Genomic DNA, 26,216 nt, shown 5'->3' with positions numbered 1-26,216 from the left:
GGGATAATCGGCGAATTTCCTTGGTAATATTAGATGTAGGGTCATGATTAATCCGAAGGTAAGTATCAGTATCGTTTAATTGAGAGCGAATCTCATTAACATAATATTGCCTATCCATAACTACCACCGCACCACCTTTATCGGCGGGTTTAACCACCAGTTGTTTATTAGACCTTAAACTATCAATAGCATCTTTTTCTGCTCTAGACATATTACTTCTAATTTGAAGGCGACCCTGTTGAATGTCAATTAATTTCTTACGTACATCGTTTTTAACCCCTTCCCGACCTGTGACACAGCGTATGCGTCATGAAAGTCGGTGCCAATCCGACCTGTGACGCATATGCTGTGTCACAGAAAGATCGCGTCCCTGCAGATCGGGTGAAAGGGTTAACTCCAATTTCACCCGGCCTGCAGGGACAGGGGAGTGGTAGTTTAGGCCAGGGGGGGGTGGCTTCACCCCCCCGTGGCTACGATCGCTCTGATTGGCTGTTGAAAGTGAAACTGCCAATCAGAGCGATTTGTAATATTTCACCTAAAAAAATGGTGAAACATTACAATCCAGCCATGGCCGATGCTGCAATATCATCGGCCATGGCTGGAAACACTTATGTGCACCCACCCCACCCCACCGATCGCCCCCCCAGCACCCCGATCTGTGGTCCGCTCCCCTCCGTCCTGTGCTCCGCTCCCCCGTCCTCCTGTCCGCTCCCCCCGTGCTCCAATCACACCCCCCGTGCTCCGATCATACCCCCCCGCACTCCGATCACCCCCCCCCCCCCGCACAGCGATCCCACCCGTGCTCCGATTCCCCCCCGTGCTCCGATCCACCCCCCTGCACAGCGATCCCCCACCCCGTGCTCCAATCCACCCCCCCGTGTTCCTATCCACCCCCCCCCCCCCGTGCTCCGATCCACCCCCCCCCCGTGCTCCGACGCTCCCCCCGTGCCCTGATCTCCCCCCCCTTATACTTACCACCCGGGATCCGTCCGTCTTCTTCCCTGGGCGCCGCCATTTTCCAAAATGGCGGGCGCATGTGCAGTGCGCCCGCCGAATCTGCCGGCCGGCAGATTCGTTCCAAAGTGAGTTTTGATCACTGAGATATAACCTATCTCAGTGATCAAAATAAAAAAAAAAATAGTAAATGACCCCCCCCCCCCCCCCCCCTTTGTCACCCCCATAGGTAGGGACAATAAAAAAAATAAAGAATTTTTTTTTTTTTTTACACTAAAGTTAGAATAGGGTTAGGGTTAGGGCTAGGGTTAGGGGTAGGGTTAGGGGTAGGGTTAGGGTTAGGGGTAGGGTTAGGGGTAGGGTTAGGGTTAGGGCTAGGGTTAGGGGTAGGGTTAGGGGTAGGGTTAGGGGTAGGGTTTCGGTATGTGCACACGTATTCTGTTCCTCTGCGGATTTTTCCGCTGCGGATTTGATAAATCCGCAGTGCTAAACCGCTGTGGATTTATCGCGGATTTACTGCGGTTTTTCTGCGCATTTCACTGCGGTTTTACAACTGCGATTTTCTATTGCAGCAGTTGTAAAACCGCTGCGGAATCCGCAGAAAGAAGTGACATGCTGCGGAATGTAAACCCCTGCGTTTCCGTGCAGTTTTTCCGCAGCATGTGTACAGCGATTTTTGTTTCCCATAGGTTTACATTGAACTGTAAACTCATGGGAAACTGCTGCGGATCTGCAGCGTTTTCCGCAGCGTGTGCACATACCTTTAGAATTAAGCTATGTGCACACGGTGCAGATTTTGCTGCGGATCTGCAGCGGATTTGCCGCTGCGGATTCGCAGCAGTGTTCCATCAGGTTTGCAGTTCCATGTAAACATATGGAAAACCAAATCCGCTGTGCCCATGGTGCGGAAAAAACCACGCGGAAATGCTGCGTTGTATTTTCCGCAGCATGTCAATTCTTTGTGCGGATTCCGCGGCGTTTTACACCTGTTCCTCAATAGGAATCCACAGGTGAAATCCGCACAAAAAACACTGGAAATCCACGGTAAATCCGCAGGTAAAACGCAGTGCCCTTTACCCGCGGATTTTTCAAAAATGATGCTGAAAAATCTCACACGAATCCGCAACGTGGGCACATAGCCTTAGGGTTAGGGTTGGAATTAGGGTTGTGGTTAGGGGTGTGATTACTGTTATGGCTACAGTTGGGATTAGGGTTAGGGGTGTGTTGGGGTTAGTGTTGGAGGTAGAATTGAGGGGTTTCCACTGTTTAGGCACATCAGGGGTCTCCAAACGCAACATGGTGCCACCATTGATTCCAGCCAATCTTGTATTCATAAAGTCAAATGGTGCTCCCTCAATTCCGAGCCCCGACGTGCGCCCAAACAGTGGTTTACCCCCACATATGGGGTACCAGCATACTCAGGACAAACTGCGCAACAATTACTGGGGTCCAATTTCTCCTGTTACCCTTGTGAAAATAAAAAAATGCTTGCTAAAACATCATTTTTGAGGAAAGAAAAATTATTTTTTATTTTCACGGCTCTGCGTTGTAAACGTCTGTGAAACACTTGGGAGTTCAAAGTGCTCACCACATATCTAGATAAGTTCCTTGCGGGGTCTAGTTTCCAAAATGGGGTCACTTGTGGGGGGTTTCTACTGTTTAGGCACATCAGGGGCTCTGCAAATGCAATGTGACGTCCGCAGACCATTCCATCAAAGTCTGCATTTCAAAAGTCACTACTTCCCTTCTGAGCCCCGACGTGTGCCCAAACAGTGGTTTACCCCCACACATGGGGTATCAGCGTATTCAGGACAAACTGGACAACAACATTTGTGGTCCAATTTCTCCTGTAACCCTTGGGAAAATAAAAAATTCTGGGCTAAAAAATTATTTTTGAGGAAAGAAAACGTATTTATTATTTTCACGGCTCTGTGTTATAAACTTCTGTAAAGCACTTGGGGGTTAAAAGTGCTCACCACATATCTAGATAAGTTCCTTTGGGGGTCTAGTTTCCAAAATGGGGTCACTTGTGGGGGGTTTCTACTGTTTAGGCACACCAGGGGCTCTGCAAACGCAACGTGACGCCCGCAGACCATTCCATCAAAGTCTGCATTTCAAAAGTCACTACTTCCCTTCTGAGCCCCGACGTGTGCCCAAACAGTGGTTTACCCCCACACATGGGGTATCAGCGTACTCAGGACAAACTGGACAACAACTTTTGTGGTCCAATTTCTCCTGTAACCCTTGGGAAAATAAAAAATTCTGGGCAAAAAATTATTTTTGAGGAAAGAAAACGTATTTATTATTTTCACTGCTCTGTGTTAGGAACTTCTGTGAAGCACTTGGGGGTTCAAAGTGCTCACCTCACATCTAGATAAGTTCCTTTCGGGGTCTAGTTTCCAAAATGGGGTCACTTGTGGGGGGTTTCTACTGTTTAGCGACATCAGGGGCTCTGAAAACGCAACGTGATGCCCGCAGAGCATTCCATCAAAGTCTGCATTTCAAAACGTCACTACTTCACTTCCGAGCCCCAGCATGTGCCTAAACAGTGGTTTACCCCCACATATGGGGTATCAGCGTACTCAGGAGAAACTGGACAACAACTTTTGAGGTCAAATTTCTCCTGTTACCCTTGGGAAAATAAAAAAAAGCGGGCTAAAAAATCATTTTTGAGAAAAGAATTTTTTTTTTTAATTTTCATGGCTCTGCGTTATAAACTTCTGTGAAGCACTTGAGGGTTCAAAGTGCTCACCACACATCTAGATTAGTTCCTTTGGGGGTCTAGTTTCCAAAATGGGGTCATTTGTGGGGGATCTCCAATGTTTAGGCACACAGGGGCTCTCCAAACGCGACATGGTGTCCGCTAATGATTGGAGCTAATTTTCCATTTAAAAAGCCAAATGGCATGCCTTCCCTTCTGAGCCCTGCCGTGCGCCCAAACAGTGGTTTACCCCCACATATGGGGTATCTGCGTACTCAAGACAAACTGGACAACAACATTTGTGGTCCAATTTCTCCTATTACCAATGGCAAAATAGGAAATTCCAGGCTAAAAAATCATTTTTGAGAAAAGAAAAATTATTTTTTATTTTCATGGCTCTGCATTATAAACTTCTGTGAAGCACCTGGGGGTTTAAAGTGCTCAGTATGCATCTAGATAAGTTCCTTGGGGGGTCTAGTTTCCAAAATGGGGTCACTTGTGGGGGAGCTCCAATGCATAGGCACACAGGGGCTCTCCAAAACGCGACATGGTGTCCGCTTACAATTGGAGCTAATTTTCCATTCAAAAAGTCAAAAGGCGCGCCTTCCCTTCCAAGCCCTGCCGTGTGCCCAAACAGTGGTTTACCCCCACATATGAGGTATCAGTGTACTCGGGAGAAATTGCCCAACAAATTTTAGGATCCATTTTATCCTATTGCCCATGTGAAAATGAAAAAATTGAGGCGAAAATAAATTTTTTGTGAAAAAAAAGTACTTTTTCATTTTTACGGATCAATTTGTGAAGCACCTGAGGGTTTAAAGTGCTCACTAGGCATCTAGATAAGTTCCTTGGGGGGTCCAGATTCCAAAATGGGGTCACTTGTGGGGGAGCTCCAATGTTTAGGCACACAGGGTCTCTCCAAATGCGACATGGTGTCCGCTAACGATGGAGATAATTTTTCATTCAAAAAGTCAAATGGCGCTCCTTCCCTTCCGAGCCTTACCATGTGCCCAAACAGTGGTTTACCTCCACATGTGAGGTATCAATGTACTCAGGAGAAATTGCCCAACAAATTTTAGGATCCATTTTATCCTGTTGTCCATGTGAAAATGAAAAAATTGAGGCTAAAAGAATTTTTTTGTGAAAAAAAAGTACTTTTTCATTTTTACAGATCAATTTGTGAAGCACATGGGGGCTTAAAGGGCTCACTATGCATGTAGATAAGTTCCTTGGGGCGTCTAGTTTCCAAAATGGGGTCACTTGTGGGGGAGCTCCAATTTTTAGGCACACGGGGGCTCTCCAAACGTGACATGGTGTCCGCTAAAGAGTGCAGCCAATTTTTCATTCAAAAAGTCAAATGGCACTCGTTCCCTTCCAAGCCCTGCCGTGCGCCCAAACAGTGGTTTACCCCCACATATGAGTTATCAGCGTACTCAGGACAAATTGGACAACAACTTTCGTGGTTCAGTTTCTCCTTTTACCATTGGGAAAATAAAAAAATTGTTGCTGAAATATCATTTTTGTGACTAAAAATTTAAATGTTAATTTTTTCCTTCCATGTTGCCTCTGCTGCTGTGAAGCACCTGAAGGGTTAATAAACTTCTTGAATGTGGTTTTGTGCACCTTGAGGGGTGCAGTTTTTAGAATGGTGTCACTTTTGGGTATTTTCAGCCATATAGACCCCTCAAACTGACTTCAAATGTGAGGTGGTCCCTAAAAAAAATGGTTTTGTAAATTTCGTTGTAAAAATGAGAAATCGCTGGTCAAATTTTAACCCTTATAACTTCCTAGCAAAAAAAAATTTTGTTTCCAAAATTGTGCTGATGTAAAGTAGACATGTGGGAAATGTTATTTATTAACTATTTTGTGTCACATAACTCTCTGGTTTAATAGAATAAAAATTCAAAATGTGAAAATTGCGAAATTTTCAAAATTTTCGCCAAATTTCCGTTTTTATCACAAATAAACACAGAATTTATTGACCTAAATTTACCACTATCATGAAGCCCAATATGTCACGAAAAAACAATCTCAGCACCGTTAGGATCCATTGAAGCGTTCCTGAGTTATTACCTCATAAAGGGACACTGGTCAGAATTGCAAAAAACGGCAAGGTCTTTAAGGTCAAAATAGGCTGGGTCATGAAGGGGTTAACAAGTGAAACAAATGTCTCAACAGGATGGTAAGTCCTGGGAGGAGAAAACATACTGCGTTGTACCAGATTCAATTTTCTAAGAGAAAGAGTGGTATCAGTGACATTGTCAGTAATACAATCCGTATCGATAGACGATACTGTTGTCATAGGAGGTGAAATAACATTAGAGAAGTGAACCTTCAGGCGGAGAGATCTAAAGAAACGGCTGAGCTCTTGATCTAGGATAAAGTCGTTGAATGGTGGAGTAGGGCAAAAAGACAGACCTTTTTGTAAAACATATAGTTCCATAGAAGAGAGAACATGTGACGAGATGTTGTACACAAGTTGATCATTTGATACCTGAGAACGGGTCTGCATACGTGTAGTTGAAGATTCCGTCCCGGAAGGGTTCTGTCTATTGCCCCTATTCCTAGAGTTCCGTCCACGTCCCTGATGCGAGCGAAAGGAGGAGCGGGAGCCATCGCTTTCAGAGCCTGATGAAAAGGAAGAGTTCCACCGTCTAGGAGGTCTCCTCTCAGCTGTTTCTGAATTAGTCCATCGATACACTTCACCCCGTTGGTAATCCTCCGAATCCCGGATAAACTTAAGTCTTTTACGTTCCTGTAATTGTGACTGAAATTCAACCATCGCTTTGTCATTTTGGGTTTTAATTTTATTGAATTCATCCTGTGACATAGTGTTGCGGAGTTGCGATTCTATACTCGCAATTTCACTCTCAATAATAGGAATTTCCTTATGTAGATAGTCAACCGTCAGGAGAATTAAGTCCATAGAGCACTTGTTAAGGATAGCTTCGAATTTCTCACAAAAGTCCATTTTCTCAGAAAAAAGAGTAGGTCTGAGAGAAACACGGAGACCCCGCGGTATACGCTGAACCTTATGATATTCAGCCAATGTAACATAGTGCAATTGTAATGCAGTCTTCCGTCGATAAATCCTCTCCAGATCACGCGTCTTCAATTGATCAGTTGAAGTATGCAAGAATTGGCTCGGTATGTTCACCTGAGCCAAAATGGATTCCGCTTCCGATTGATTATAGGATAGCATGTTCAATGACATAGTGAGTAGCTATAGGATAACCCCAAGCAAACAATAGAAATGGTATCATTAAAAATCTCAGCTCGCAAAAAATAAGCACTCGCACAGCCCCAGATCACGAAAACGGAAGACTCTAAAAAAAAAAAAAAAAAAAAATTTATTTTTTTTAAAAACTGGTTTTTTTTCCCACCATTTAAATAATTAACCTATACATGTTGGGTATCTACGATCTCATAATAACCTGGGAAATCATAATGGCATTTTAGCATTTGGTGAACATGGTATAAAAAAAAAATCTAAAAAAAGGGTGTTTTTTTTTTTTTTTTTTTTTTTTTCAATTTCACCGCACTTGGAATTGTTTTCCCGTTTTCAAGTACACGATATGGTAAAACCAATGGTGTCGTTCAAAAGTACAACTCGTCCCACAAAAAAACAAGCCCTCACATGGCCACATTGATAGAAAAATAAAAAAAGTTATGGCTCTGGGAAGAATGGGAGCAAAAAACAAACAAAAAAGAAAAAGGGCTGCCGCGTGAAGGGGTTAATCCAACTTTTATAAGGTTGTGTTTTACGTTTGTGGTTAATGCCCATATTGCCTTAACTTTCAATGGTCTGCTGTTTGTCTTTCAACTAATTATTAATAATTTTCCACTAGGGTGACCTTGGAGCAATTAATGAAAAATATGATGTTGCCATTTCATCCTCATGCGGAGCCCTTGATAATATTGTTGTGGATACTATTGATACAGCACAAGAGTGTGTTAATTTCCTAAAGAAACAAAATGTTGGCGTAGCAACATTCATCGGCTTAGACAAGGTAGCATTTAACCTGTAAAATAAAGGAAGAGAGTTTCCATTCACTTCTGCATTATAAATGAATGAATAATTTTTATTTTGTAGATGAAGATTTGGGAAAAAAAAATAAATGCTATTCAGACTCCAGAGAACATTCCTCGCTTGTTTGACATGGTGAAAGTTAAAGATGATCACATAAGACCAGCTTTCTACTTTGCTTTAAGGGATACACTTGTTGCAGATAATTTGGATCAGGCAACCAGAGTAGCCTTTCAGAAAGACAGGAGATGGCGAGTGGTGACTTTACAAGGCCAGATAATAGAGCAGTCAGGTAATTTTGTCTTTCTACTAATTTTTCGAAGCCTAAGTAGTTGATTGAATCTTTGTGATTTCTGAGGAAGTCTGTAGTTTATCCTTACATATTTAAAGTTTAAAAAAATGATCTTAAGAAACCTTGGAAACTTTTAAAAGCATGGCATAAAATAAATGTTTTTTTTTGGCTGTTTCCCAGGTACAATGACTGGTGGTGGTGGCAAAGTGATGAAAGGTAGAATGGGAAATTCTGTCATTGTTGAATTTTCAGAGGAACAGGTTAGAATTTGTCATCCAAATGTTTATATTGCGTGATCATTATTTAATAAAACACATTTACATTAGAAAAAAATGTCTTAGTTTCAAAAGATGGAGGCTAAGCTTAAGTCAGACACTGAGAAAGCTACAGCTATACAAGATCGCAAGGTACGTCTTGAGGAAGAGCTGGCTAAACTGCGTCCTTTAACCAGAGAGATGAAAAATACATTTCAGAAGTACACTGCCAATCTGCAGGTAAATATGGAAAATGAGGCAGCATGTTGCTTTGATCGTAATGGCTAACATCCTGCATTTAAATCTCAAGGCATATTGTTTGTTCTCCCTGTTATTGCATGGGTACCTCGTGGGGTGGGTTTATGAAATTGTGCCAAGTGTTTTATGACTGAGCATGTGTGTAAATCAGTGGAATAATTTGCCATTATTTTAGTAATTAAAAGGGTTGTCTGCTACTTGGGCAAACCCCTTCTCAAACCCTACGTCCCCACAACCCCACCCCAGTGAAGTAATACCTATACTCGTTTCCGTTGCTGGTCCTGTAGTGTTGGCACTGGCTCTCCAAAGGCTAGTAGGTTTTTCTTAGGTCATTCAATCAGCCAATCAGTGCTGGCTTCACTTTCCCTTCCTTCAGACAAATCTGAAGCAGTGAGAGCAGCTACAGCTCTGACTTCCTCCAGATGTCCATTGCATCAGTAGGAGGAGAGAGTGAAGCCAGCGCTGATTGATCAGAGGAATGAAGTGACATAATAATGTCATGCGCTCTCCTAGAGAGCCAGCACCAGAGGTGAATGTAGGTGTTATTACTTTATTGGGTGGAAACATGGGGATTAATTAGGGGTTGTCAGTAGTGGTGGACAACTCCTTTTAAAATTAAAATCTACAGAGTGTGACATTATTGATACTTTTCAGAGTCTTTCTGAACAAGAAGTACACCTGAAAGCACAAGTTAAAGAGTTTGAGGTCAATGTAACAACGGCTGCACCAGACAAAAAGCAACAAACTCAAATGGAAAAAGCATTGGAAACATTTCGAAAAGGTATTTGTTGGCCATAGGTTTGCTAGCATATTCTTGGTCAAAAACCTCTGCAATTCTATGTGGATTGAGTCTGATCTGTAAGTTTATGTATATGTGTAGGTGTGCTGAAATGTGTATGTGAATTTCAGGAGATGGAAATACTTTTAAAGTGAACCTGTTAACTAAAAAAGAAAAACTACTTGCAGATAGTCGTAATAACATTTAAATAATGTCTGACACTCCTACTCGAGCAGGGTCTGCAGGAGGATTTAAAGCTGTTAGTTACCGCTCACTATTTGGTGGCTGTAATCAATCCCCATTGATTGACAGCCTGCTTTGAGATATTTGTGTACAGCGTGTGTGCTGAGCTGTCAGTCAATTTGCTAGAAAGTAATAACACAGTGCTCTCTGTGTGAGCAGTGACTGTTAAATCCCCCTGCATCTCCCTGATGACTGGAAACAAGTGGCTTCAAGAAGAATATAACATTTTCTACCTGTAGCTGCAGAGGGGAGTGGGAAAGAGCAAAAGGCTGACAGAGATTCTGCTGCAAGTTCTCCCAAAATGACAGTGTCATCTCCTGTCTCAGTAATGAGAAAATCTGGGTTCACTGAAGAACCTGTAAATTTTTAAGAATGAATAATCAATCCAGGAGAAGGCAGCAGATTTCTCTGATGAGGCTTACTGCAAACATTCATATTTTCACTTTTTTTCCCCATAAATCAATAGTACACATGAAAATAAGGCAACTTTTACTCCTTAAATACGATTTACTTATAAATTACCCATCTACACTGTGTGCAGAATTATTAGGCAAGTTGTATTTTGATCACATGATACTTTTTATACATGTTGTCCTACTCCAAGCTGTTCATGCTTGAGAGCCAACTAACAATTCAGTAAATCAGGTGATGTGCATCTCTGTAATGAGGATGGGTGTTGTCTGACATCAAAACCCTATATAAGGGTACCCTTCATAGTGAGCGGTCAGGACGAGGTGCAGCGCATTGTAGCAGCCCCCGGTTCGGGAAACAAGCCCTTTTCTGGTCCCCTGATGAACCCCGGCTTACATTCCGGGGGGAAAAGCATCGGGATGGGCAACAAATTGATAAGTACTATCTGTACTATTTTTTTCTATGACCATGATCTAACTATGGATCACCTATATTCCTGCAGTGTGCTATATAACTGGGTATCTATTATTATCTTTGACTGAGCATTTGTGAGCATATTTGTGCCTTTATAGCTGTGGCTACATTGTGATTTATGATATTGGGCAGTCTGACCATGGTATGAATTGAATCACTAGCTGGTTATATTCTTCCTATGGTATACTAATTCTGTGGTGTTTAATAATACTTCACAAGCATCCGTGAACGTGACGGTGCCTCTACATTGTGTGGATATATTATCTATTTGTTTTTGGGAATATAACATTTAATGAACCAGCAATAGTGCTACTGTCCCGCATTGGTTATCTCTCTCCTTGTACACTGTTTAATATCCATAGCTAATGAGATAAGACCTATCAGCCTGTATCTATTCTGAGATGAGATGTATCAGTCCATATCTTTTTAATATAAGGCACATATCAAAAACATCATCGATCTCTGCTCACAAACTGCACCTTAGTTATAAGGCATCAGGACTCATATCAACAAGAATCCTGAAATAAAATAATTGGTATATGAGAAAACCGATATATACCTATGCAGGTGTTATTTAAGCACTTTAAAGCACATTAGCACTTTATTTTATTTATTGGTGGTGGTGTTTTCTTTGGTAGTCCCCGCTAGGGTCTTAAGGGAGAGCCGTCGTCAAGTGGGGGCGCCATGTCGAATTTAGGGTGCCAACCTCCGCGGTAAGGTAGGGTGAGTTAGCGAGAGAGCACCCCCTCACCTATATACCTCTATCCTTTTAGTGTTAAGTTATATGGTTAATTAATACTGTCTCCTGACCCTAATAGGTCGTTTTTACCTGACTCAATAAAAGTTATATTTTAGGGGCATTTTTTTGTTCTTTCTGGTTGTAATTAGTTATATGCTCTGATTCTATTTGGTTTGGTTTTTATCCTCCTAAGTTAGCCAAATCTAAAAACAACCCACTCCAACTTCCAAAAATATTAAGCTTTGATATTAGAGTCTTTGGGGTTGATTGAGAACATAGTTGTTGATCAATAATAAAAAATAATCCTCTAAAATACGTCCTTTCCTCAACCCACACTCTACCAAAATGCTTGTGCATGCCCTAATCATCTCCTGCCTGGACTACTGTAACATCCTCCTCTGTAGCCTACCTTCTAACACTCTCGCACCCCTCCAGTCCATCCATAACTCCTCTGCCCGACTAATTAATCTCTCTCCTCGCTACACTCCTGCTTCCCCTCTTTGCAAATCCCTTCACTGGCTCCCAATTTCCCAGCGTATCCAGTTTAAATTACTAACACTGACCTACAAAGCCATCCATAATCTTTCTCCTCCGTATATTTCCACACTAATATCTCTATCTTCCCTCACGTAATTTCCGGTCCTCCCAAGACCTCCTCTTCTCCTTTACGCTTATTCGCTCCTCACTCAATCGCCTTCAAGACTTCTCCCGAATATCACCCATCCTCTGGAATTCAGTGCCCCAACACATCCGGTTATCCACTACTTTTGGATCCTTTAAAAGAAACCTGAAAACCCACCTCTTCAAGGAAGCTTACCGCCTGTAAAGACCACACAGCCACCTCAATACCATTGGAGCTACTGCAACCCTCGACCTACTGTCTCCTTCACCATAATCCCGTAGAATGTAAGCCCGCAAGGGCAGGGTCCTCGCTCCTCTGTATCAGTCTGTCATTGTTAGTTTTGTTTACTGTAAGTGATATTTGTATTTTGATGTAACCCCTTCTCATGTACAGCACCATGGAATTAATGGTGCTATATAAATAAATAATAATAATAAAATACAACTTGCCTAATAATTCAGCACACAGTGTATAGCAAGATACAATGTTTCTGGGGGTGACTGGGTCCCTGTCAACTAGAATTTTCACTTATTGTAATGAAAATATTTGTGTATTACTTTGCATTAATTTTGTTGCTTTATATATGTCAGCCTCTGATTTAATTTTTTTAATTTAAAGAATTTGAGAATGCATCTGGAAAGGCTATGAAAGTAGAAACTGAAGTAAAGAGACTTCACAAACTTATAGTTGATATTAACAACCACAAGTTGAAAGCGCAGCAAGATAAACTGGATAAGATTAACAAGGAGATGGATGAATGTGTGTCCTCAACAACAAAAGCTCAAGTGTCAATCAAGACTGCAGACAGGTAAATTGCAGCAGTAGTTTAAAGAGCTACCAAGGAATGTTTCCGATATAAAATGTGTGTGTGTGTATATATATATATATATATATATATATATATATATATATATATATATATATATATATATATATATATTTATATATTTTCGAGTATAAGCCGACCCCCCTAATTTTGCCACAAAAAACTGGGAAAACTTATTGACTCGAGTATAAGCCTAGGGTGGAAATGCAGCATTTACCGGTGAAGTTCAAAAATAAAAATAGATCATTATTTCCCCATAGCTGTGCCATATAGTGCTCTGCACCGTTCATTATTTCCCCATAGCTGTGCCCCATATAGTGCTCTGCACCGTTCATTGTGCCCCATTGCTGTGCCCATATACGGTGCTCTGCACCGTTCATTGTGCCCCATTGCTGTGCCATATACGGTGCTCTGCACCGTTCATTGTGCCCCGTTGCTGTGCCATATACGGTGCTCTGCACCGTTCATTGTGCCCCATTGCTGTGCCATATACGGTGCTCTGCACCGTTCATTGTGCCCCATTGCTGTGCCATATACGGTGCCATATGCTCCCTGCATGTCCCACATATATACACAGCTCTGCCGCCTGCATGTCTCACATATATACACAGCTCTGCCGCCTGCATGTCCCTCATATATACACAGCTCTGCTCCCTGCATGTCCCACATATATACACAGCTCTGCTCCCTGCATGTCCCACATATATACACAGCTCTGCTCCCTGCATGTCCCACATATATACACAGCTCTGCCGCCTGCATGTCTCACATATATACACAGCTCTGCCGCCTGCATGTCCCTCATATATACACAGCTCTGCTCCCTGCATGTCCCACATATATACACAGCTCTGCTCCCTGCATGTCCCACATATATACACAGCTCTGCTCCCTGCATGTCCCACATATATACACAGCTCTGCTCCCTGCACCGTTCATTGTGCCCCATAGAAATCTCTGCCGCCGCCGCTGCTGCAATAAAAAAAAAAAAAACACATACTCCCCTCCCTTGATTGCAGCTCCCGGCGTCTCGTTCCGGCGCCTCCATCTTCCCGGCGTCTCTGCTCTGACTGATCAGGCAGAGGGCGCCGCGCACACTATATGCGTCATCGCGCCCTCTGCCTGAACAGTCAGAGCGCAGACGTCGGGAAGATGGAGGCGCCGGCCGGGAAGATGGAGCGACGCCCGGCGGCTGGAACGAGGACAGGTGAATATGACATACTCACCTAGTCCTGGCGATCCTCGCGCTGTCCCTCTGCCTGGTCTTCGGTGCCGCAGCTCTTCCTGTCAGCGGTCACCGGCACCGCCGATTAGAGGACTGAATAGGCGGCTCCGCCCCTATGGGAGGTGGAGCCGCTTATTCATATCTCTAATGAGCGGTCCCACGTGACCGCTGAAGAGAGGAAGAAGCAGCACAGAAGACGGGGAGGAAGGCAGGGACAGCGCGAGGATCGCTGGGACTAGGTAAGTATACCTCAGCGCCCTCACCCCCTCACCCGCCGACCCTGCCACCCACATTGACTCGAGTATAAGCCGAGAGGGGCACTTTCAGCCCAAAAATTTGGGCTGAAAATCTCGGCTTATACTCGAGTATATACGGTATATATGTATATACAGTTAGGTCCGTATATATTTGGACAGAGACAACATTTTTCTAATTTTGGTTATAGACATTACCACAATGAATTTTAAACAAAACAATTCAGATGCAGTTGAAGTTCAAACTTTCAGCTTTCATTTGAGGGTATCCACATTAAAATTGGATGAAGGGTTTAGGCGTTTCAGCTCCTTAACATGTGCCACCCTGTTTTTAAAGGGACCAAAAGTAATTGGACAGATTCAATAATTTTAAATAAAATGTTCATTTTTAGTACTTGGATTGAAAACCCTTTTTTGGCAATGACTGCCTGAAGTGTTGAACTCATGGACATCACCAGATGCTGTGTTTCATCCTTTTTGAAGCTCTGCCAGGCCTTCACTGCGGTGGTTTTCGGTTGCTGTTTGTTCGTGGGCCTTTCTGTCTGAAGTTTAGTCTTTAACAAGTGAAATGCATGCTCAATTGGGTTGAGATCAGGTGACTGACTTTGCCATTCAAGAATATTCCACTTCTTTGCTTTAAGAAACTCCTGGGTTGCTTTGGCTTTATGTTTTGGGTCATTGTCCATCTGTAGTATGAAATGACGACCAATCAGTTTGGCTGCATTTTGCTGGATCTGAGCACACAGTATGTCTCTGAATACCTCAGAATTCATTCGGCTGCTTCTGTCCTGTGTCACATCATCAATAAACACAAGTGACCCAGTGCCACTGGCAGCCATGCATGCCCAAGCCATCACACTGCCTCCACCGTGTTTTACAGATGATGTGGTATGCTTTGGATCATGAGCTGTACCATGCCTTCGCCATACTTTTCTCTTTCCATCATTCTGGTAGAGGTTGATGTTGGTTTCATCTGTCCAAAGAATGTTCTTCCAGAACTGTGCTGGCTTTTTTAGATGTTTTTTGAGCAAAGTCCAGTCTAGCCTTCTTATTCTTGATGCTTACGAATTGCTTGCACCCTGCAGTGAACCCTCTGTATTTACTTTCATGCAGTCTTCTCCTTATGGAAGATTTGGATATTGATACGCCTACCTCCTGGAGAGTGTTGTTCACTTGGTTGGCTGTTGTGAAGGTATTTCTCTTCACCATGGAGATTATTCTGCGATCATCCCCCACTGTTGTCTTCTGTGGGCGCCCAGGTCTTTTTGCATTGATGAGTTCACCAGAGGTTTCTTTCTTTCTCAGAATGTACCAAACTGTAGATTTTGCCACTCCAAATATTGCAGCAATTTCTCTGATGGGTTTTTTCTGTTTTCGCAGCTTAAGGATGGCTTGTTTCACCTGCATGGAGAGCTCCTTTGACCACATGTTTGCTTCACAGCAAAACCTTCCAAATGCATGCACCACACCTCAAATCAACTCCAGGCCTTTTATCTGCTTAATTGAGAATGACATAACGAAGGGATTGCCCACACCTGTCCATGAAATAGCCTTGGAGTCAATTGTCCAATTACTTTTGGTCCCTTTAAAAACATGGTGGCACATGTTAAGGAGCTGAAACTCCTAAACCCTTCATCCAATTTTAATGTGGATACCCTCAAATGAAAGCTGAAAGTCTGAACTTCAACTGCATCTGAATTGTTTTGTTTAAAATTCATTGTGGTAATGTCTATAACCAAAACTAGAAAAATGTTGTCTCTGTCCAAATATATATGGACCTAACTGTATGTATATATGTATATATATATGTATATATATATATATATATATATATATATATATATATATATATATATATATATATATATATGTATATGTGTGTATATATATATATATATATATATATATATATATATATATATATTTTATATTTTTGGGTATTGCCACAAAAATTGGGAAAATGTAATGACTAGAGTATAAGCCTAGGGTGGGAAATGCAGCAGCTACTGGTAAATTTCAAAAATAAAGATAGATACCAATAAAAGTAAAATTGAGGCATCAGTAGGTTGTGTTTTTGAGTATCCATATTGAATCAGGAGTCCCATATAATGCTCCATTCAGTTCATGATGGGCTCCTTAAGATGCTCCATAGAAAAATATGCCCCATATAATGCTACACAAAGGTTGATTATGGCCCCATAAGATGCTCTATAGAAACATTTGCCCCCATACAATGCTGCATAAAGGTTGATTATGGCACCATAAGATGCTCCATAGCGTAATATGCCCCATATGCTGCTATTAAAAAAAAAAACTCCCCTCTCGTTCCTCAGGCCTGCGACACTTGCACCACTCATTAAAGGGAACCTGTCACCACCCGTCCGTCCCCCACGTGTTTGTAACTAAAGGAGCCACCTTGTGCAGCACTAATGCTGCATTCTGACAAGGTGGCTCTTTTAGTTCTTGTTCCTGCCACTGCTGAAAGAATCGCTTTTATAATGTGCTCCTCACACCTTGAAATCGGCCGGGGGGGAAGGTTTAGGTCTTTCCCCCCCTAACACAGACGCCCCACAGCCATCACTCGGTGCCTCTGCGCGCTGCCTCCTCTTCCTTCATTAGAGTCCCTGGCGCCTGCGCTGTAAGTTCGAAGGGCAGCGCAACTGCGCATGCCCGAAAAAGAGATATTTTTGGTACTCACTGTAAAATCTTTCTTGGAGCCTTCATTGAGGGACACAGGTAACCATGGGTGTATGCTGCTGTCGCTAGGAGGCTGACACTATGGAAAAAAGGAAGATAGCTCCTCCTCCGCAGTATACACCCACCGACAGGCACAGAGTACCTCAGTTAGTGCTAGAACAGTAGGAGAAGCAACCAAAAAACTCAACATATGTACCAATCCAACAACGAAGGCACATAGACCAAATAATGGTAAAACATATGTACCCAAATAATGGAATAAACTGTTAGGGAGGGTGCTGTGTCCCCCAATGAAGGCTCCAAGAAAGATTTTACGGTGAGTACCAAAAATCCCTCTTTCTTTATCGCTTCATTGGTGGACACAGGTAACCAAAGCATTCCCTAGGGTGGGAAACAAAAAGATTCAAGGAAAAAATGGACTCGGGTCACCCGATGCAAAACCGCCACCTGCAGTACCTTCCTTCCCAGGCCTGCATCAGACGAGGCATGGGTATGAACCCCTTAAAAACTTGCAAAGGAGTGCAAAGACGGCCAGGTTGCAGCCTTACAATCTGGAAAGCCAAATTCTGGTAACGAACAGCCCAGGAGGCCCCCACCGCAGAGCAGTGTGAGCCTTCGCTCCCGGAAGAGCCTTCACGTCTGGAAAAGGCTGTTTGTCCTGAACGCGGAATGCCTCCAAAGGACATAGGGACCAAACCCTTGTCCACACTCCAGCGGAAGAAGTCCGATCAGTGTTTGTAGCAGATATGCAAAGATGCTGGTTTCCTGGCCCTAATAATGGTCTGAATGACCAGATTGGTCTCAACGGCCATGCTGTTAAACTTCGAGACTATAAACTCTGGTGGAAGAGGGAACCTTGAGAGAGAGAATCTGGACGGCCTGGAAGCTTCCAAGGGGCGTCTATGAACATGTTTACCGGGCCCTTGTTGGCCAGTCCGGAGCTATCAGGATTATAGGGATCCCTTCTTCCTTTATCCTTTTCACGACAGGCGGACAAGGGGAGAGATGGAAAAAGATAAGGCAGTTGGAATTGTGACCACGATATTACTAGAGCATCTCAATTGCTGGCTAGCAGATCCCGGGACCTGGCTACAAACCAAAGAATCTCGTGGTTTATCCGAGACGCCATGAGGACGACATCCCAGGAGCCCCATTTCTCTGGATGAAGACGGCAGGGCTGAGCAATCACCCGCCCGAAGCGAGACCCTGATGGCTCAGAAAATCGGCTGCCTGACTTTCTACCCTCGAAATGTGCACGGCTGACATGGCAGAAATGTGACGTTCTGCCCTTTGCAGAATCCTTGTTACCTCCATCATAACTTGTTTATGTAAGCCTCGGCGGTGGAGTTGTCTGGCTGTATGCAGACTGGCTGGCTTGGAAAGAGAGAATGCCAGTGGCGAAGAGCAATGAAAAAATTGCCCTGATCTCCAGGAGATTGACGGGGAGAGGGGCCTCTTAGGCGTTCAGTGGCCCTGCGCTGTGTGACGAAGAAAAAAGCCTCTCCCCAAATGAGGAGACTGGCGTAGGTGGTGATGAACTGCCACCAGAGAGGAAGGACTTCCTTCATAGGACTGATGCCAACAGCGTCACCAAGTGAGGGACTGCCTCACCCTGAGAGGTAGAAGCACGGGATCATCCAGGGAGACGACCATATGTCCAGCTGAAGAGGACGGGCATGGAACTGGGCAAAAGAAACGGCTTCCATGGCGACAGTCTCTTTCCCCTAGAACTCTCATGCAGGACCGTACGAAGAGAGAAGCTGGACGCTTTAGAGTACGGATCCCCAGGCAGAGGGATGAAAAACCTCTCCTTTGGAAAGAAAACACGGGCTTGGGTCGTGTCGAACCTTATACCTAGAAACACCAGCTGCTGAGCAAAGGTGAGGGAGAAGTTCTCTGTTATAATCTAGCCGAGATGGACCAGAGTAAACTGAAGACTCTGGTTGCAGTCTTGGCGGGAGTGCTCCTTGATAGATCGTCCAAGTAGGGAAGCATGATAAAAAAAAAACCCTGGGGAGAAGGATGTCCATGAAAGCTGCCATGACGTGACTAGTCTGGGAGCAGAGGCCAGGACGAAAGGAAGGGCCGTGAACTGATAAAGACCCTCCTGGATCGCAAACCATAGGAACCTCTGATGCTAAACACAAACAGGAATGTGAAGGATTCTCCCGAATCCATGGAAGTGATAACCGAACGTAGGGACTCTGTCCTGAAAAGACAGAACCGAACATGACAGGTAAACCGCTCGAGGTCCAAAAACGGAGGGAGCGGTCTGTCTTTCTTCAGGACTATGAAAAGAATAGAGTAGAACCCCGAAAAACGTACGTTTCAGGGGATGGGTACGATCACTCCTGTGCATGCCCGAAGAACTCCTGGGTCCTGCGACGTATGACTTGGCGGGTGAAACAGAAGGAAACTTCTTCTTGGGGGAGAAGAAAAGTCTGTTTTGTAGCTGGAAGTCACGATCTCTCGAGATTGGAACAACCTTTTCCTATTAAAAGGACCTTTAGACTTGGACCGGCAAAGCGGTTTGCTTTTCCCGCCATTGGCATCCGAAATTATTTGATCCAGCTTGGATCCAAAAGGTTTAGAGCCTTGGAGTGTAGAGCAAGAATGTTGCTGGTAGCTGTGGCGGAACAACCAGCCGCATCAAAAGGGTGAGGTGACAAGATATTTGCCGGCATGGGCAATCTGATATGCCATATCGACATCCCATCCGGAGAAGCTGCCGCTAGAATACCCTGAGTAATCATTCTTGCCCCGGCAGACTTGGATTTTGACACCCAGGTGTAGGCAAACATGGGACAGGGAGATGCCAGCTGCTTCAAAGGCTGACTTGGCAAAGGATTCAATCTGTCTATCTGTAGAATCCTTAAGCGATGCACTGATCGGTAGAGACAAGGCTGTCTTGGAAGACAGGCAAGAAGCCAGTGGATCCACATTAGGGATTCTGCCCTTTTATCAAGAAGGTCTGGGCTAAAGGAGTAGAGGATGTGTAGCCTCTTCCTACCTGGGAATCGCTTTTCAGAGTGTTCCCAGTGTTTAGAAATGATCATGACAACTTCCCTGAGATTAGGGAAAGCTCCGGGAAGGACATTTTACCCCTTAGAAAGCAACGGAGTGCTCCTGAGCGGGTGCCTTGTCCTTCCTTAGGTTCAGAATTTTGGAAATTTGCCAAGATGAAGCTATTGAGCACATCTTGCATCTTTCAGATCTGGTCCTTATCAGACTCAGACTGGGAATCCATATCCGACCCCAAAAATCGCCTCCAAGGAGGGGGCATGGGATGAGGAATGCATCCAGGAGAAAGTAATGGGACCAGCAGCTTCCTTTGCTTTGTACCCGATTTGTCCCTGTGAAGGTCGGGTGCGTGCGAATCACTGTGAGAGGTGTTTGGAGCACTGGTGGCAGAAAACAAGCGTGGAGGTCGCTCCAGGACCTGGGACTGCGGGACTTTAGTCAGATCTGAGACCGACTGTGATATGGCAACAGCCCACTCCGAAGGGAGGGGAGTGCTCTCATCTCGGGCGTTAGAGGGTTTCTCTAAATGCCACTTTTCTTTTACAGATGGCACAGGCCTCGCGGATTATAGGGACAGGAATGGGCCTCCCTGAGATTGGACATAAGTGATAGACTAGGGCTACAGCTGGGGAGAGCTAAACCCCTGTGAAGAGAGAAATTAACCAGTCTGGGCTGGTCCTACCTGATAACAGAGACGGCGCTGTCACTGCTCAGGCTGTTCCCCAGATCCAGTGCAGGTTCGTGATGGATGCCTGTTGTGTCCTTTAGACTGTGACTGCATGATTCTTCATACGCTGTCAAATCTTCGCACACTTAGTAGGCAGAGATACACTGTTTCCCCTGCGGGGGACGTCTCGGGAGAGAGGGATAGAGAAAACACACTCTCTTATTAGGCTAGGAGACGGGGCCTCAGCGTATGGCGTGCCCTAATTAGCCGAGAGTCCAGCAAGGGGGAGTGACTAATCGGATGGCAATCGCTTATTGGCTAGGGCTCGCTAAGCGAGTGTAGCTACACAGAGTCCGGGAGAAGGCCCAAAGCCGAAGCTAATATAACAGAGGATATACAATGCCTTGTTGGCACCTGCAATGACAGGACCGGAAAATGGCCTTAAGGTCCTAGTCTGGTATGGCCACGTCTGACGGTATCGGGGAGTAGGGGCCCTCCTATTGGCTGTGCCGCCGTAGTAGTGCATCGGGCAGTGAGAGGAGGCCCCTTGATAGGTAAAAAAGTGGACGAAAATTTATGCGCGCTTAATGTGGGGGTGTTAACGAAGCACTAGCATGAAGAAAAAGATGGCCACTGTCGTTCAGAGACTCCATATTCTGTGCGCAGTTCTTCACAGGTAAACAGTGAGGCAGGCGGGTGGCTGCCGGGGACAGAGAAAGGGACATACCTGTAAAAGGTGAGTCCCGAATCCCTCTTCACTGACGCTGATCACATCAGGAGCCCTCAGGCTGGGTGAGGGTCACTGGAAACCGGGATCCTCCTTCCCGCACCATCTCCGGACGGTGCAGAAGACTGCATCAACCCCTTACAAGAAGGGGGGAGGTCACCGCTGGTGACCACCATCTTCCTCTTAGCCCTCTCTAAGGAGAGGGGGTGAGGAGGGGAAAAGGCAAGGACTGGCCACCAGTAATCCTCCTCAAACAGTAAAGGTGACAGGGGATAAAGTCCTGCCTGCGGTCCGAGAGTGGACCATATGGGTGACACCACACTGCTCTCTCGGTCGGATAAGTGCGGGAAAACAGAGTGAGACATTACACCCTGAAGCTGAAGAACCTGAAAGACAAAGGAAAAAGATTAATAAAACACAACAGGTGACCTGAAAAGGAAAAGATGGATCTGGGATCAGATCCAGGTCTGCCTCCTACAGACACTAAGCTTAAACTGAGGTACTTTGTGCCTGTCGGTGGGTGTATACTGCGGAGGAGGAGCTATCTTCCTTTTTTGCATACTGTCAGCCTCCTAGTGACGGCAGCATATACCCATGGTTACCTGTGTCCCCCAATGAAGCGATAAAGAAAACGCAGTTGCGCTGCCCTTCAAACTTACAGCGCGCAGGCGCCGGGGACACTAATGGAGCAGGTGGCGCCCGGCGCGCAGAGGCCCTGAGTGATGGCTGTGGTGCGTCTGTGTTGGGGAGGAAAGACCTCCCCCCCCCCCCCGGCCGATTTCAAGGTATGAGGGGACACATTTATAAAAGTGATTCTTTCAGCAGTGGCAGGAACAAGAACTAAGCCACGTTGTCAGAATGCAGCATTAGTGCTGCACAAGGTGGCTCTTTTAGTTAGAAACGCCTGGGTGGGCTGAACGTACGGACGCCTGGGATGAGCTGAACGTACGGACACACACACACACACATACTCTAGTATAAGCCGACCCGAGTATAAGCCGAGACCCCTAATTTTGCCACAAAAAACTGGGAGAACTTAATGAATAGAGTATAAGCCTAGGGTGGAAAATGCAGCAGCTGCTGGTAAACTGCAAAAATAAAAAGATATCGGTAAAATTGAGACATCAGTAGGTTACGTGTTTTTGAATATCCATATTGAATCAGGAGCCCCATGTAATGCTCCATACAGTTTATGATGGACCCCATAAGATGCTCCATATTAATTTGCCCCTTAAAATGCTGCACAAATGTTGATTATGACCCCATAAGATGCTCCATACAGACATTTGCCCCATATAATGCTCCACAAATGTGGATTATGGCCCCATAAGATGCTCCAAAGAGATATTTGCCCCATATAATGCTGCACATGGCCCCATAGAGATATTTGCCCCATATAATGCTGCACATTGCCCCATAAGATGCTCCATACAAATATTTGCCCCATATAATGATGTACATGGCCCCATACAGATATTTGCCCCATATAATGCTGCACATGGCCCCATAAGATGCCTCATACAGACATTTGCCCCATATGCTGTTGCTGCGATTAAAAAAAATAACATACTCACCTATCAGGCCCCCGGAACTTGCTATATTCACCTGTCCGCGTTCCACCGCCTGGTGCCACTGTGTTTTCCCCGTCCTCTGCACTGACGTTCAGGCAGAGGGCAGCGTGCACACTAATCACTATATATATATCTATCCTACAAGTAGTATTCAACCCCCTGCAGATTTAGCAGGTTTAATAAGATGCAAATAAGTTAGAGCCTTCAAACTTCAAACAAGAGCAGGATTTATTAACAGATGCATAAATCTTACAAACCAAAAAGTTTTGTTGCTCAGTTAAATTTTAAACATAAAAGTGTGGGTCAATTATTATTCAACCCCTAGGTTTAATATTTTGTGGAATAACCTTTGTTTGCAATTACAGCTAATAATCGTCTTTTATAAGACCTGATCAGGCCGGCACAGGTCTCTGGAGTTATCTTGGCCCACTCCTCCATGCAGATCTTCTCCAAGTTATCTAGGTTCTTTGGGTGTCTCATGTGGACTTTAATCTTGAGCTCCTTGATGGAGGAACGGAGGTTCTTGGCCAAAATCTCCAGGTAGGCCGTGCTATCCATCTTCCCATGGATGCGGACCAGATGGCCAGGCCCCTTGGCTGAGAGATAGCCCCACAGCATGATGCTGCCACCACCATGCTTGACTGTAGGGATGGTATTCTTGGGGTCGTATGCAGTGCCATCCAGTCTCCAAACGTCACGTGTGTGGTTGGCACCAAAGATCTCGATCTTGGTCTCATCAGACCAAAGAACCTTGAACCAGTCAGTCTGAGTCCTCCAAGTGATCATGAGCAAACTGTAGATGAGCCTTGACATGACGCTTTGAAAGTAAAGGTACCTTACGGGCTCGTCTGGAACGGAGACCATTGCGGTGGAGTACGTTACTTATGGTATTGACTGAAACCAATGTCCCCACTGCCATGAGATCTTCCCGGAGCTCCTTCCTTGTTGTCCTTGGGTTAGACTTGACTCTTCGGACAAGCCTGGCCTCGGCACGGGAGGAAACTTTCAAAGGCTGTCCAGGCCGTGGAAGGCTAACAGTAGTTCCATAAGCCTTCCACTTCCGGATAATGCTCCCAACAGTGGAGACAGGTAGGCCCAACTCCTTGGAAAGGGTTTTGTACCCCTTGCCAGCCTTGTGACCCTCCACGATCTTGTCTCTGATGGCCTTGGAATGCTCCTTTGTCTTTCCCATGTTGACCATGTATGAGTGCTGTTCACAAGTTTGGGGAGGGTCTTAAATAGTCAGAAAAGGCTGGAAAAAGAGATAATTAATCCAAACATGTGAAGCTCATTGTTCTTTGTGCCTGAACTACTTCTTAATACTTTAGGGGAACCAAACAGAATTCTGGTGGGTTGAGGGGTTGAATAATAAATGACCCTCTGAAAAGACTTTTCACAATTTAAAAAAAAAATAAATAAACAAAGAAATAACATTCTTTTTTTTGCTGCAGTGCATTTCACACTTCCAGGCTGATCTAATAAATATATATATATATATATATATATATATATATATATATATATATATATATATATATATATATATATATATATATATATATATATATATATATATATATATATATATATATATATAATGTGTGTGTATGTATGTATGTGTGTATATATGTATATATATATTATAGTGTATATATGTATATGCACACGCAAACACGCACACGTGTATATATATATATATATACATACACAATAATTTATTTTGCTTGTCCATTATTAAAATACCTGAGTTATGTAAATGCTTCCAGTTTGCTAGACATAAAGTATGCAAACCACACTTTTTAATGATTTTTTGCAAATTACCAATACTTGCATTTTAGGCAAAGATTGCCACAAAGATCTTGTTTAGTTTACTGTTAAATTACCGGTTTGAATAGAGTATGCAAAGCCGGATGCAATTCTTTCCCATATGTCACGTCCCACAAGTAGAGGCAGTGATTGGGAGTTTCTTACTAGACATTTTTGAACCTTGGGAAATCTTAACAGAAATCTTGAAATATTTCCACATCATACTTATAGTCAAAAATAAAAATCATCACCTTAATGTGAATATACACCTTCTTACACAATATCATTTTCGGCTTCAAAATCCTGTAGTGTATGTAAGTATGTATGTATATGTGTATACACGTGTATATTATACTAGCTATTGAACCCGTTCTACGGCCGGGTGGTGAGCATTTATATTGGTATATTGTCTCCATCCTGGTATGTGCTGCTTCATCCTGCGTCCCCATCCTGTCATGCGCTGCTCCATCCTGCGTCCCCATCCTGTCATGTGCTGCTCCATCCTGCGTCCCCATCCTGTCATGTGCTGCTCCATCCTGCGTTCCCCTTCCTGTCATGCGCTGCTCCCATCCTGCGTCCCCATCCTGTCATGCGCTGCTCCCATCCTGCGTCCCCATCCTGTGATGCGCTGCTCCCATCCTGTGATGCGCTGCTCCCATCCTGCGTCCCCATCCTGTCATGTGCTGCTCCATCCTGCGTCCCCATCCTTATGTGCTGCTGCATCCTGCGTCCCCATCCTTATGTGCTGCTGCATCCTGCGTCCCCATCCTTATGTGCTGCTCCATCCTGCGTCCCCATCCTTATGTGCTGCTCCATCCTGCGTCCCCATCCTTATGTGCTGCTGCATCCTGCGTCCCCATCCTTATGTGCTGCTGCATCCTGCGTCCCCATCCTTATGTACTGCTGCATCCTGCGTCCCCATCCTTATGTGCTGCTGCATCCTGCGTCCCCATCCTTATGTTCATGCTGCATCCTGCGTCCCCATCCTTATGTTCATGCTGCATCCTGCGTCCCCATCCTTATGTTCATGCTGCATCCTGCGTCCCCATCCTTATGTGCTGCTCCATCCTGCGTCCCCATCCTTATGTGCTGCTCCATCCTGCGTCCCCATCCTTATGTACTGCTGCATCCTGCGTCCCCATCCTTATGTACTGCTGCATCCTGCGTCCCCATCGTTATGTGCTGCTGCATCCTGCGTCCCCATCCTTATGTGCTGCTCCCAGCCTGCGTCCCCATCCTTATGTTCATGCTGCATCCTGCGTCCCCATCCTTATGTGCTGCTGCATTCTGCGTCCCCATCCTTATGTTCATGCTGCATCCTGCGTCCCCATCCTTATGTGCTGCTCCATCCTGCGTCCCCATCCTTATGTGCTGCTCCATCCTGCGTCCCCATCCTTATGTGCTGCTCCATCCTGCGTCCCCATCCTTATGTGCTGCTCCCATCCTGCGTCCCCATCCTTATGTGCTGCTCCATCCTGCGTCCCCATCCTTATGTGCTGCTGCATCCTGCGTCCCCATCCTTATGTACTCCTGCATCCTGCGTCCCCATCCTTATGTGCTGCTGCATCCTGCGTCCCCATCCTTATGTTCATGCTGCATCCTGCGTCCCCATCCTTATGTTCATGCTGCATCCTGCGTCCCCATCCTTATGTTCATGCTGCATCCTGCG

At 44.7% G+C, this 26,216-nt stretch overlaps 1 protein-coding gene across 2 annotated transcripts in view; it reads left to right on the top strand.

Annotated features, from left to right (window-relative positions):
- Positions 1-26,216, top strand: part of SMC4 (structural maintenance of chromosomes 4) — a 164,155-nt gene that overhangs the window by 105,436 nt on the left and 32,503 nt on the right. For both annotated transcript variants that reach the window (XM_069727413.1, XM_069727414.1), the window contains 6 exons: positions 7,504-7,665; positions 7,749-7,974; positions 8,155-8,234; positions 8,316-8,468; positions 9,141-9,267; positions 12,372-12,561. In XM_069727413.1, coding sequence (XP_069583514.1) covers positions 7,504-7,665; positions 7,749-7,974; positions 8,155-8,234; positions 8,316-8,468; positions 9,141-9,267; positions 12,372-12,561 — 938 coding nt within the window. The remainder of the gene's footprint in view (positions 1-7,503; positions 7,666-7,748; positions 7,975-8,154; positions 8,235-8,315; positions 8,469-9,140; positions 9,268-12,371; positions 12,562-26,216) is intronic.

The sequence above is a fragment of the Ranitomeya imitator genome, chromosome 5 (assembly GCF_032444005.1).
Source record: "Ranitomeya imitator isolate aRanImi1 chromosome 5, aRanImi1.pri, whole genome shotgun sequence".
NCBI classification, from domain to species: Eukaryota; Metazoa; Chordata; class Amphibia; order Anura; family Dendrobatidae; genus Ranitomeya; species Ranitomeya imitator.
Note: the sequence above shows the minus strand (reverse complement) of the source record. Positions and strands in the feature narration are given on the sequence as shown.